This window comes from Coenobita brevimanus, chromosome 74 (genome assembly GCF_032717465.1).
Source record: "Coenobita brevimanus isolate Jiangsu-jjx chromosome 74, ASM3271746v2, whole genome shotgun sequence".
Lineage (NCBI taxonomy): Eukaryota > Metazoa > Arthropoda > Malacostraca > Decapoda > Coenobitidae > Coenobita > Coenobita brevimanus.
The window spans coordinates 926,757-940,793 of record NC_137027.1 but is presented as its reverse complement, the minus strand read 5'-3'; the positions used below and the strand labels follow the sequence as shown (position 1 = coordinate 940,793).

The window sequence follows — 14,037 nt, the reverse complement described above, 5'->3', positions numbered from 1 at the left end:
TAAAAATTAGTACCAGAAGTAGTATGGTAGCAGTAGTAGTACAACATGCCCTCATTTTACGATATGTTTGAAAAAAGTCATTACAAAATGAGTGTTTGCATATCCAGTCACTTACCATACAATATGAGTTCAATAGGGGTACATTTTTGGCCATGGGGCACCCACCCATCAAAGTCTAAAAACAAGTTTTTCCAACATATCTCAATTGGTAATTTTTCACTTCACTTGCTGCTTACCACCCAAAATAAGCCTAAAAATTAGTTTCTAACTCACCTATGCAAGGAGCTATTTCACTTGCTGCTTGAACTCCAACACCTAACTTGATTTATCCTAACCTTTTTATGCTGACCTTATCTAACCTATGCAACTGGCTGTATAACCATATTTTGTTTATTGGTGGATCTGCTTCATAGTCAAAAACACACTTATGTACACTTTACCGTACAGTCTCCGAATCAATTCAAGGTAGGTTAAAACAGCTGCTAACATTTAAGAGGTGGTTCCACATTCCCCTGAAGTATACCATGTTAAGCCTTCTTCTTTGCCATCCTTAAATTTTAAGGTACTTGTAATAGATGATGGTCTACGATTTATCATAAAAACATAAGCACGACATGAAACTAGAAACTGTAGATATAACTTAAAACAGAAGTGTTTTATTTTATGGGAATGTTTATCGAGTAACCAACAGAAAAACCTACATATGACTTTATATTAACTCAATGATCTTGTAACTTTACGTCTTGATCTTGGCGAATGGTTAAAGGTGTCGACCGGCGTATGACGAACCTTCCTTCCTCATGGTTTCCTCTGCTACGGTAGAGCTACTGTACAGTGCCCTTGCCGAGTTGAATGTTGTGTTCGGCTTCAGGGAAGGCAGCAATCTTCTCTGTAGTTGTCTGCCATTTTTCGCCATGTTGAGACACTGAAACGACTATACTGTTATAATTGCGAGAAGATTGTCCTCAAAAGCTAAATCAATTTCCTAAAATTAATACTCAGTCAAATGCAAGTAAGTATTATGAAATAATACGATGACTATTCTAATAATTTTGATTTCGATATCCAGCGTCACTTCTAAATAGCTTCGTCTCAGGCCCTCAGCCATAATCTGCGTTTGCTGTATTACAAAAAAAGTTTTAGATAAAAAAGAAGTAATTACTTTAATATAAAAAAATTCTGTATTTGTCTTTGTTTGATATAAAATAAAGCAATACTGATATTGGACAGTAATGAGTATGACAATTTGGCACTGTTTGAGTTTTTAAGATAAAACTTACTTTTTAAAAACCACACCTTTCTTTTTTTCTCGTCACTCAAGTTTAAATTCTTTATTCAAAATGTTTATTTTTAATTTGAAATGGAACCTCCGGCTGTGCTTGGGTCTGGCTTTGTTTACCCACAATGCACCTGCTCACAACAGTAGTAGCTGAGCCTCGGCCGTGTGTGGAAGTGTTCTGTGTCTTATGCTCTTATAACCATGATGTGCGTCGATGTGGATCAGTGAATTAGTGAAGGAATCAAGGGTGGTGACTGAGAAATGCCTGTGGCACGTTCGGTGTCGGCGTCTCAGCTGGCCAGAGGGGAGGGTTCCGTTACGAGTCCTGGGACACCTGAGGGCGACTGCCACCTCCTGACGCAGAAGGCCCACACCCTTGACAGGTGAGCGGCTGCCGTTCGCGCCTTCTTTTACGGCAGTCAGCAGCAGTCTGTAGTCCCTGACGATGGTCTTTTAGATTAAATCAGTTTGTATGTATTGAAACTGGAGTTTTATTCGACATGACATTGGTATTACTTTGATATAATATGTACGGTACGTGCAGTAGTAAAGGTAGAGATGTGGTTGCCTAAAATGAGTAAATGACAGCTAAGTTACTTTCCTCCTGCCCCGGAGTTTAACATTTAGCCTGTGGGTCTGATCGGTTACAGTACTGTACTTTGCCTGTTTCAGTTTCGAATTAACATTTAAGTTACGGATGCATAGAACTAACGTATCAGTACAGGTACCAGCTGATGTGGGGGGTTATGTCTGCACTGGCCATTGTGTCAGTGTATACTGGTTATTGTATATAAATTAGTGTATATGAGCATTTCTTGGGATCGGTGTAGTATTATTAAACACACCGTGACCTGGATGTTTTTCGTCTTAGTCTTGCTAGATCACCACCTAGCACACCAGGTAACGGATTGATCAGGCCATGAAAGCCATTCATCCAAGCTGCCCTGATTAAGTTAGAATTGTTACGTTAAGTAAGTAGAGATTAAATGACTGGGGATATATTAAACATGGCCAGATTGCCCTTAGGGCTCCAAAATGTTGGCCAATTATCACTGCATTGTAAAAATATATGTATATATATATATATATATATATATATATATATATATATATATATACAATACAGTATACCATGATTTGTACCAGACATGGGAATTCAGTTTATACCGGTACTGTATTATGTTTATGTTTATCCCCGTCTGACTCCTCAGCATAACTGATGGCCAAGTGCAATCAGATTGGAGAGTAAAATGTGATTCATAATCAAGGACACTGATTCCTATGGCATAACTACAGCTCATCAAATTTAACACACCCATAAATAAATATATGAATTGTGGGGGTGGCCAAGTTCCATAAAAAAAAAAAAAAAAATGCTTTACAGTAGTTTGGTCATATACAACATCTGGACATAAATAGATGGATAGTTATTTATATAACATGCTGGGTGAAGAAGTTATTAATTGTGCCGCATAAATATTTTTTTATTTTTGAATGTGGATTAAGCCAAAATAGCATTTTAATGTAAGTTGAACTGAAGTGACATATATATGTGGCTAGGTAATTATATAATTATTTGATTAGTATTGCATATTAAAATAGATGTCATAGTACTGTATGGTATGGTATTCAGTATGTAGTATTTTTCCTGTTGAATTTGAGGGGCGTATGGTCTAAGGGATTCTCGAGTTTGGGGAGGCAATGGACATGATTGTGTGCAACACACATTTTAGGAAAAGAGACAGTAGGTTAATAACGTAACAGTCTGGGGGAAATAGCAGTCAGATAGATTATTTTCTGGTTAGGAGGGCTGATAGGAGGTTAGTGAGGGATGTTAAAGTTATAGGAAGTGAGGAGTGTGTGCAGCTGTACAAACTATTGATTTGTGATATGGTGCTTAAAGAACAAGTGATGAAAAAGAGGACTTATGTACCTAGGAGGAAAATATGGAAGCTGAAAAACCAAGTAGTCAGGGATGCCTTCTATAGCGAGTTGAGGAGAGTGGTGGCTGAACAGGGAGCTGTAGACAGAGGCGTTAATGAACAGTATAGAGCCCTCAAGAACAATTTCTTGAGAGTTACTGATGTAACGTGCGGTTGGACAAGAGGACAACCAAGACATAAAGTAACTTGGTGGTGGGATGAGGGTGTAGAAGCTGCAGTTAAGGAGAAAAGAAGGCTTTTCTGGGAATGGAAGAAGGGTGGTAGCAAAGAGGAATATTTGGCTGCCAAGTGTAGGGCTAGAAGAGAGGTATACAGGGCAAAGTCTGAGTCACAGAGACTATTACTTGATAACCTAAATCATGGGGAAAGGAAAAATATGATATTTAGGGTGGCAGGTCAAGTGAAGAGGGATAATCGGGATATTATAGGTGAGCAGTGTGTGAAGAATGATGAAGGAAGGGTAGTGGTGAACAGTGAGGATATTAAAGATGCATGGAGAGAGCATTATAGCTGGTTGTTGAATGAGGAGTTTGACTGGGACAGAGAAGGTTTGGAGCCAGCAGATCCAGTGTCTGGCCCTTGGCCTTTGATTGATACTGCTACTGTGAGTGAGGCAATAGGCAGGATGAGGGTGGTGAAGGCAGCAGGTGTGTCTGGGTTGACTGCAGAAATATTGAAGGCCTCACGAGATATAGGGGTGAGTTTAGTCACTGACCTGATAAATAGGATTATTTATGAGTGTGTTGTCCCAGATGATTGGCTGAAGAGTGTAATTGTAAATGTGTATAAAGGGAAGGGTGATGCCCTGGAAAGAGGAAATTATAGAGGTATAAAGCTTTTAGATCAGATAATGAAGGTAATGGAGAGAGTTTTAGAAGGTATGATTAGAGAAAGAGTGAATGTTGATGAGATGCAGTTTGGGTTTATGCCAGGTAGGGGGACCACTGATGCTATATTCATTGTTCGACAGCTTCAGGAAAAATATGTTGGTAGGAGAAGGGATCTTTATTTTGTTTTTGTTGATCTGGAAAAAGCCTCTGACAGAGTCCCTAGAGAGGTGGTGAAGTGAGCAATGAGAAAGCTTGGTTTGGAGGAGTGGCTGGTTAGGGTGGTTATGGCTATGTATGTGGGTGCTCACACCCAGGTAAGAGTGAATGGAGATTTGAGTGATGAGTTTTCCGTGAATGTTGGTGTGCATCAGGGTTCAGTCTTGAGTCCCATGTTGTTTATCATGGTACTTGAAGCCCTTTCACGTGACTTTAGAAATGGACTCTCGTGGGAGTTGTTGTATGCTGATGATTTGGTGTTGATTGTTGAAAAACACCTGCCCTAACTTTGGGTAGTCTAGCTGAAGCTGAACAACAGTGGCACTGATTGAAAAATGTATACAGTGAGGCTTCAAATTACGAAAACCTGAAATACAAATTTTAGATTGTATGAAAGCGATGAATATAGGACAAATTAGATATGGGGCCTAAGCGTGGTTCTAGTGATGCATGTGGTAACACACCAAAGTGGGGTCGTAAAGTGACGTTGCTGACAGAGAAAGGTAAAGTGTTGGACAAACTTAGGGAAGGAATGTCGGCGACAATTCGCCGTCAGGACGATTCCCTGTCATTTATTTACATACCAATTTATTTAGCAAGTACAGCACACTGGTTTTTTACTTACCTGGTATATGAGTTATAAAATCCCCCTGAAAATTAGTTATTAACGTATTAATTAATCAATACAGTAATAAGTATATTTATAGAATGACGGGGAATCATCCAGGATGCGAATTGTCCTGACGGGGAATTGTCCATGTTTTGAGGGTGAATCGACTTTACGGGGAATTGTCTCGGACTCGTATGTTTGGGGTGAATGAGTCAACTGTTCGTACAATAATGAAGGCAGAACGTAGCATACGGGAGGCTGTGATGGCTAGTGCACCAGACTATGCTAAAGTGTCTCCACCTACGCCTGTGCTTGTTAGTTTTCAGCAAGTGTTAGGGATTACTGTACTGTAGTACGATGTTTGGCTGAGAGTTGACGATAAAAGGGGGGCACACATGAACAAGTTGAAAAGACAGGGCTTTGAAGGGGACCTGAACCATAACAATGTGCTGCACACCGGGGCCACCATCTTGCCTGGGACAAGCAACAGTCGCCTTGGGTGTGCCTGGCGCTTCCCGATGGCAAAATCGTTATAACGGGAAATTTATCGTAAATCAGATTTGGGGGTGGAACTTTTCTGTTATTGTTGTAATGAAATATCATAAACTGAAACATTGTAAAACGAGTAATGACTGTATATATATACAGTACATCCCCACAGTACACGAGTTCCGAGTATGCGATCCCCCTTGTACGGGAGGACCTCTTTTTTTTTAGTAAGCAAATTGAACTCCTTGTAAGCGAGACAGGCAGTGAAGAGTGGCCCTAGTCTGGGATTACCCCGAGTACGCGACATTGCCCCCCCAAGAAGCGATAACAGGTACAGGTCTATCTATCTATCTATTGCCAGACGCCATAATCCCGTAAGGGATGGCCATTTGACTTTGAGTTACTGGTTTTATAGGGACACTAACCCTCAACCAACCCACTTGCTGACACGTAGGGAGCTCGTATGGGTTGGTTATATGGTTACCACCCGGCGTTGTAAATGGTTTCTTGGCTTACAGGAAACCATTTGGCTTGTCACTCAATGTAAAGCCACCCGTAAAGGAAAGAAGAGCAATAAGAAGTGACAGGAAGGATGGGAGATATAGGAAGAGATGAGGGCAGGCACAGAAAAAGAATGATAAAGGCTAAGGAAGAAGTAGGCAGCCCTACATCGTGAGTGGAAGATGGTGGCCACCCCCTACCATCAGTGATTTACCTAGTAAAGCCATAATCTTGTAGGTTTACTTTATCTTAGGTAATATGTCTTAGATAGTTTCCCTGTATGGTACAATACATAGGTCTGAAAGGTATCTCAAGGCTTGCCCATGAAGGGGGGTGCCACCCATATGTAATTTTCCCCATAATTTTATGTATTCACAGTACGCAAATTCCTAGTATGCGACGTCCTCTGCCGCCCATATAGGCGCGTACTAGGGGGATGTACTGTATATATATATATATATATATATATATATATATATATATGTATACACAAGTGCTCGTGGGCCCTTCGGGTCCCTCGCATTTGCTCCTGCGGAGGGCTTTTGTGCTGCTATAATATATTTTAGTTGTAGCTATGGGCAAAAAATTCTACGGGCGCCAGTAGCGGCGTTTTTTGGTCAAAATGTGATCGCTCATTAAATATAGTAAAAGTTTTTCAATCGTGATGGGACCAAGTTTTGTCACATCAGCGAATTTTTTGCAATTTTGTGCCAACTATGGTGCGATTTGAATGTGTAGTTTCGGCTGCCCAAAATACACACACACACACACACACACACAGCTAGTGCTATAGTATACTACTGTATGTGTATATATATATATATAGCTATACTGTTCATGTTACTGAAGGCTGATTTTTTACATTATTTTCTCATAGTTTTTACTATGTTATGAACATACAGTACTTTCAGAAATATTCCATTTTTCATGAAGCCTCTGGGTCCCAAGCATTTTGTACTTCAGAGTTTGTACTGTAGCTGTTGTAGGTTAGGGGAACTGGCAGATCAGATCTGTATGTAGCAGTGGAACTTTAGTACGTTAGTTAATATCAGGTATTTTTGCAGATTACTTTGGACCTAGGCCTACTGGCATTGGTAATGGCTGATGAGAAAAATCAGGGAGGTAGTTTATGTTGAGGACTTTACGGTAGTTAATTTGTATAGTTATCATGTTAAGTAGAGAGCAGAGTACTGTATGGTATTTGTAGTTTAATTTCTTCTAACGATGTTTGCTGGAAAAAAAAATAATAATAACTCCTTTGATAAGTGAACTTGTATTAGTAACAACTGGTGTGTTTTGTACATTCTCAGTGACACCTTTTAACTAATTTACTACCAGTAATTACTCCAAATGCAGCATAATTCATGTTTGCCTTTTTTCCTCAGGTTCTGCAATCCATCAGCCATGAATGGGCACGCTGAGCCTCGCCGGAAGCGTCCATTTATGTCTTTCCGGCTGAGTAAGAAAGCAGTTGGGAAGCAGAAGGAGGGGGATGTAAGCCAAAACCCAAGTGGTAGTGGTGGTGTGGCAGAACCGCAGACCAATATGATTACTGAAAATGGTGCCGAGAGTTTGGACGGCGGTAGTGATTCCAGCAGTGCCTCTGTGAAACCAAAGAAAAAGTACCTCACACGGGTCAGTTCATTTGTGAGTCGCGTGGCGTCCAAAGTGCAAGGCAATGGAAGTGTTCAAGGAGGGCCCAGTGTTGGACAGAGGGGCCGACTGGAGCGCAGCAAGACTATTTCTGTGTCAGACCTCCGAGGTGGACCCAAGCCTCCTGAAGACTATGTTGAATTTGAGGATGGGCAAGTACCAGGTGCAACTGGGATTCGCAACCATGGTAACACCTGCTTCATCAATGCAGTGATCCAGTGCTTGAGCCACACGGATTTGCTTGCAGAATACTTTGTGTTGGACCAGTACAAGCTCGACCTGGCCCGCTGCAACAAGATAAACTCCAAGAAGTATGGGACACGTGGAGAGATTACAGAGCAGCTGGCTATTCTTCTCAAAGCTCTTTGGACCCGCCGCTATGTCCCTGACCTCTCTATGAACTTCAAGAACACTGTGGACAAATATGAATCCCTTTACAGAGGCTCACAACAACATGATGCAGCAGAGTTCCTCATGTTTGTGTTGGATAAAGTGCATGAAGACCTCAACACTGCTTCTAAGAGGAAGTACAAGAAGATCAAGGTAAGTGGAGCCTCATGTTGAAGCATGTTTAGGTGTAGACTGTATTGGTACCAGGTAATGGTAGTTGATGCATGGGTTTATATATATATATATATATACCGTATATATGTGTGTGTATACAGTCACTCCTCCCCTAATGCGGGTATTTGCCTCCGCACTGACATTGCGTTAGGCAAATATCACGTTACAGGGACTCTTGAAAACCCCTATTTCCTTACACACCCCTGCCAAAACTCCACTTTTCACTCCTTGTGCAATTTTTTTGGTACTCCCCAATTTAAACCTCGTAACAGCATTAATATGGTTATAAAAAAATACATTAGGTCAATAGGACTTTTTTATTTACTGTACCTTAAGTGAAGAGAAAAGCAGACACATCGCCGAAAATGAGGTAGAGGGGGAGAACACCAATGGTGGGCAGCGCAAACGAAAAAGGACCTCCCGCAAGCACAATGCGCAATCCAAAGTGCACTAATTTGAGCAAGTGCAAGTATGCAATCTGATTAAAATTTGGCTTGCGCAGTGTCACAAAGCGCAAGTGCAAACCATTTGCATATATTTGTGGGAATTACTGTAAAATATTGAGATACCGTATTTAAATAATTTAGCATACTTACATACTTGCTTTTATTTATTATTATTATTTTCTCTTATTTGTAATTTGCGCAAGTGCGCACTCTAATATTTAGCTTGTACAGTGTCGGAAAGCGCTAGCACAAACCATTTGCATTTATTTGTGGGAGTTACTGTAAAATATTGAGATATTTAAATAACTTATCTTCCTTAGCCATTATCATTCTTGTTCTGTGCCTGCCTTCCTCTCTTCCAATTTCTCCCATCTTTTCTGTCACTTCTTATTGCTTTTCTTTCCGTTATAGGTGGCTTTACATTGAGTGACAAGCCAAATGGTTTCCTGTAAGCCAAGAAACCATTTACAACGCTGGGTGGTTACCATATAACCAAACCGTATGTGCTCCCTATGTGTCAAGTGGGTTGGTGGAGGGTTAGTGCCCCTCCCTGTAAAATAAATAACTCAGAGTCAAATGGCCATCCCGTACGGGATTATGGCATCTGGCAATAGATAGATAGATAGCATTCTTTTATTCATTGTTATTCTATCTAACTATTGCCAGATGCCTTAATCCCGAAAGAGGTGGCATTCTTTTATTCATTGTTATTCTATCTATTGCCAGACGCCTTAATCCCGAAAGGGGTGGCCACTGGCCACAAACAACAAATCGCCTCCATGGAGACATCCATTACTGACAAATTGAAATTATTTACTGTGAAATAAGATGATTCACTTGACACACGAAGTTACTAAGGCAGTACGACTGGAGCAAGGCATTGCTAACTCATGGAAGTTCAAACAGAAGAGTGAGAGGAGCTGAGGGACAGGTAAACAAAGGCTGTGATGTTGCCAGTTTTACTTTTAGCTGCATTTTTGGAAGACATTTTATTTAATAATTCAGTATACAGTAGGTATACAATAGCATATGCAATTCCTTACAAAAAAATCATTAAAATATATTATTTAAATCAGATATCAAGAGCCTATTAAATTATTAGGCTGTGAATATTTGATTTAAATAATACGGTATGTTTTAATGATTTTTGTAAGGAACGGCATATGCTATGGTACTCTTAATAAATATTGTATTTTTAATTTATTATTATTTACTAATAATAATAATATAAAAAATATTAAAATACATTATCCCTGTTACATTATCTCTGTTTAGTGGTACCGGTAGGTGGTGGCGACCATCATCCACTCACTTGATGTAGTGCTGCCTACTTCTTTTTTAGCCTTTGTCATTTTTTTTTTCTGTGCCTGCCCTCCTCTCTTCCTATTTCTCCCATCTTTCCTGTCACTTCTTATTGCTTTTCTTTCATTTACTGGTGGCTTTACATTGAGTGTCAAGCCAAATGGTTACCTGTAAGCCAAGAAACCATTTACATTGCTGGGTGGTAACCATATAACCAAATCCTACATGTCAGCAAGTGGGTTGATGGAAGGTTAGTGCCCCTCCCTGTAAAACAAATAACTTAAAGTCAATGGCCACCCCTTACGGGATTATGGCGTCTGGCAATAGATAGATAGAGAGATTACCTCTGTTGAAGCATTTTAAGAAATGATACTACCCTCCCGCCTACCCCAGAACCCTCGTGACCCACCCAAGCTTCCCCCATCCCTTGTCCAGCCATACGGGCACCTCCCAAGAATACGTGTACCGTGGATTGCGCACAGGTGCACAAGTGCAAATTTAGTTGTGCAAGCGCAACTAAATTTGTGCTTGTGCACCTGCCTTTTCATGCGCAAAAGCACAATATTGCACAAGGCCTCGTGTGGTGCGCAATGTGCAAACAATATTCACCGGAGCACAACGGTGCGCAATTGCACATTGCGCAAGTCTTTGCGCACCTACCCAGCACTGGAGAACACACACTAAAATCTTTCAAACTCTCGCAACACAAGGCAAGCTGAGGGGGGATGGTGTGGGTAGGAATGGGCCAAGTGGGAATGCAGGATGCAGGAGGGAGGTAGGGGGGTCCTGATTGGTTGGGTGACTGGGAGAGTGAAAAAGGCGAAGCGTGATTGGTGGACGATGGGGTCAAGTATTGTAAGGCTGCACGATACACAACGCATCACAGCCCACCTGGTTCAAATTACCGCATTATGCTAACAGTGCAGGCATTAGAATGTTTATTTCCTTCTGCAAAATCGTGCCGCGTTAGAGCAGTATCGCGCTACGGCAAACCATGTTAGGGGAGGACTGACTTTGTATATGTACAGTATATATATACATATATCTACCTATCTATCTATCAATCTATATATATATATATATATATATATATATATAGGCCTATATATATATATATATATATATATATATATATATATATATATATATATTATATTATATATATATATATATATATATATATATATATATATATAGGCCTATATATATATATATATATATAGGCTGTATACACATATATATACATACACCCTTTTCTCTCTTCCATCCTTCCTCTTCTGTCCTTTCCTTCGCTCTTTCCTCTTTCTTCTGCGTACGGGTGACTTTACACTCCCTCTTCTGTCTTTCTTTCCTTCATTCTTTCCTCTTCCTTCTGTCTGTGGGTAACTCTACCCTGAGTGACAAGCCAAAGGGTTTCCTCTACACAAGGAAACCATTTACTGTGCCAGGTGGCAACCATATAACCAATTATGGCGCCTGGTGGTTTAGTGGGTAAATAAGATGCTCCAATCGGATTGAGCCTGTGTAGGTTTATATCTAAGAGGTGGTTGGAGTTTATTGCTCACATAATGCCACTCAGGGATGAGTGAGGCTGAGCACTCTTATCTTAAATGCCAGGACCAACTTGCCTAGCCGTGGGTTCCTGTGCTTCTCATTGGGCAACATAGGATTGGATGATGGATATATATATATATATATATATATATATATATGTAATATATTTCGTTTTCGTTTTTAAAGGCTCCAACATGCTTGCATGTGTCGGCCTTGGTCACTTAATGGCGGCTTTCCATGCTGCACGATCCATTGCAGCCTCCCTGTTCAGTCCCTTAGCCCTGAGGTCACACTTAATGACCTCGTCCCATGTCTTTCTCGGTCTACCCCTCATAACCCCACCCCCACCCAATTATCATCCCCCATCCTCTCCACATGTCCAAACCATCTCAATCTACCTCTCCTCATCACAACACCAATACACTCCAGTCCCATCCTACCTCTCAACTCTTCCATTGTAAACCCAGCCCCTCCAGGCCTTGGACGCAGGGACGCACTGCACATCCACCTAATCATTGTCATTTCTGTACGTCTGAGCCGGCGAATATCTTCCTCCTTCACTGCCCAGGTCTCACTGCCATACAGCATTACACTTCTAACACATGCTGCATACAAAGACCCCTTAGCACGTAGGGAGAGTCCTCTCAATGTCAGGAGAGGCAAGAGCTCCCTGAACTTCTTCCAACCACTTCTCACCCTAGCCACAGAGCTAGCTCCAGCCCCACCTCCAGCACACAACATGTTTCCCAAATAACAAAACTCTTCCACACACTCTAAGAGATTCACCAGCAAGTTCAATCCTTTCACGTCTGACAATCTCCACCTGCTCACACCGTACACATAAAATCAGCATTATCTTGCAGTCTACCTCTGATACCACTACATCTCTTATGCACCCATTTATCACACACACCGCACAAGATGGAATTACTTCCCACGCCCTTGTGGCAAACTGCACATGGCCACTCTCCCTCGTCTTTGACAGTATTGCCACCTGTCATAAATGACCCAAGATATCATCACTTTTGTTTTATCTGCATTTACCCTTAAACCCTGGTGCCTCATACCATCTCTCCACTTCCTAAACCTTTCCTCTGCCTCCCTTTCGTTCTCTGCAATCAACACCAAATCATCAGCATTTTTTTTTTTTTTTTTTTTTTTTTTTTTTATAACAGAACGGAGGAAGGAAAAACAAATGGAGAAAAAAAAAAATCCATACACCAGAGTCCGTTTCTAACAGGGTTGCCAGATTTTTTTGATTGAGTTATCGTACTGATGTTTCAAAATTATCGTTTTTTCACCCAAAATATCGTAAAAATATATCGGATCCCTGTGAAAATTATCATATATTTTTTTTTGCTACTCCTACACTATGCTCTACTGGATTATAATAAAGATAAAATAAATGATGGAGTTCTTACCAACACAACATGTCTTCAGTGGTGTTTTAAGTTAATATTAAAAGAATTAGTCTCATGTAATAAAAAAGAAAAAATGGAAATTCATAAAAGTTTTGATATATCTAATGGCTAATGCAAATACTGTATACAGCAGGTATCATTTAAGGGAAGTGTATATAACAAAATTAAGTTTAGAAAAGTTAATTAAATTCATCAAAATTTATTAATAAAATAAACAATTCCTCTACACTGTTTAAAAATCGCTGATTACATAAGATGCTTTTAGGTCATTCTTGTTATCAAAACAAATATTTCTTTTATACTGTATAGTACTTCACGGTGACGACTGATGAATAACAAACAGTCACAGTCAACCGCCAATGTGACTCGAAATGTGCCTGTACATCTCGTTCAGCACAAGTACAACTAGCCTAGCTATCTCATAAACACAGTTACCCTACATGCACTAAGGAAAATTACGACTTCTCATTATACAGATAACATACTATCTATGGGAAAAATTTACTCTTGACAAAAAGGCTTTTATTATTATCATTTTTTAAAACTAAAAGTCTAATGCAGTAAAACAGAATTATCGTACAGAACGTATGATAGTAAGAAATGGTATCGTACATCGTACCAGAGGCAGTCCGTATACGATAATTATCGTACGAATGGCAACCCTAGTTTCTAAAGTCACGTGAAAGGGCGTCAAGTTCAGTGATAAACAACATGGGACTCAAGACTGACCCCTGATGCACACCAACATATATATATATATAAGCATTGTGGACCTCAAGAAAAATTCGGTAGTGAAAAATAAATTAACTTTTATTTGCTTATTAATCATTGTTTCAAATTTATCATCACTACTTATTTTTTGTTTCTTTTCTCTGTATGTGGCTGGGAATAAACTATTCCGTCTATTCTTAACCCCTACACCGCGGGCATGTTTACCAATGTTTTGCGTGTGCCGCAGGGTTATTTGGGCTCTGACACATCTCAAAAAATATTTGCCAAAAATCAGTTATTAGTCCTAGAATATTAAAATTACATATGCTTATGGCACATACCTTCAGCTTTCTCCTGGAATGTTTGTTGAGCCTTCGTCGGTTACCGTAGGACTTGTGGAGACCTCTGAAGTTGGGTAACGAAGTCTCCACTTTACACGTCCCGACAACCCGTAATATGATTACCACAGCCAGATATTAACACTACAAACACTACTCTGTGATTTTCAAGTAGTTTGG

At 40.1% G+C, this 14,037-nt stretch overlaps 1 protein-coding gene across 1 annotated transcript in view; it reads left to right on the top strand.

Annotated features, from left to right (window-relative positions):
* The first annotated feature begins 1,509 nt into the window (after positions 1-1,509).
* LOC145407880 (uncharacterized) overlaps positions 1,510-14,037 on the top strand; it is a 424,248-nt gene continuing 411,720 nt past the window's right edge. The window contains exons 1-2 of the mRNA XM_080278745.1: positions 1,510-1,662; positions 7,254-8,064. Coding sequence (XP_080134871.1) covers positions 1,541-1,662; positions 7,254-8,064 — 933 coding nt within the window. The 5' untranslated portion in view covers positions 1,510-1,540. The remainder of the gene's footprint in view (positions 1,663-7,253; positions 8,065-14,037) is intronic.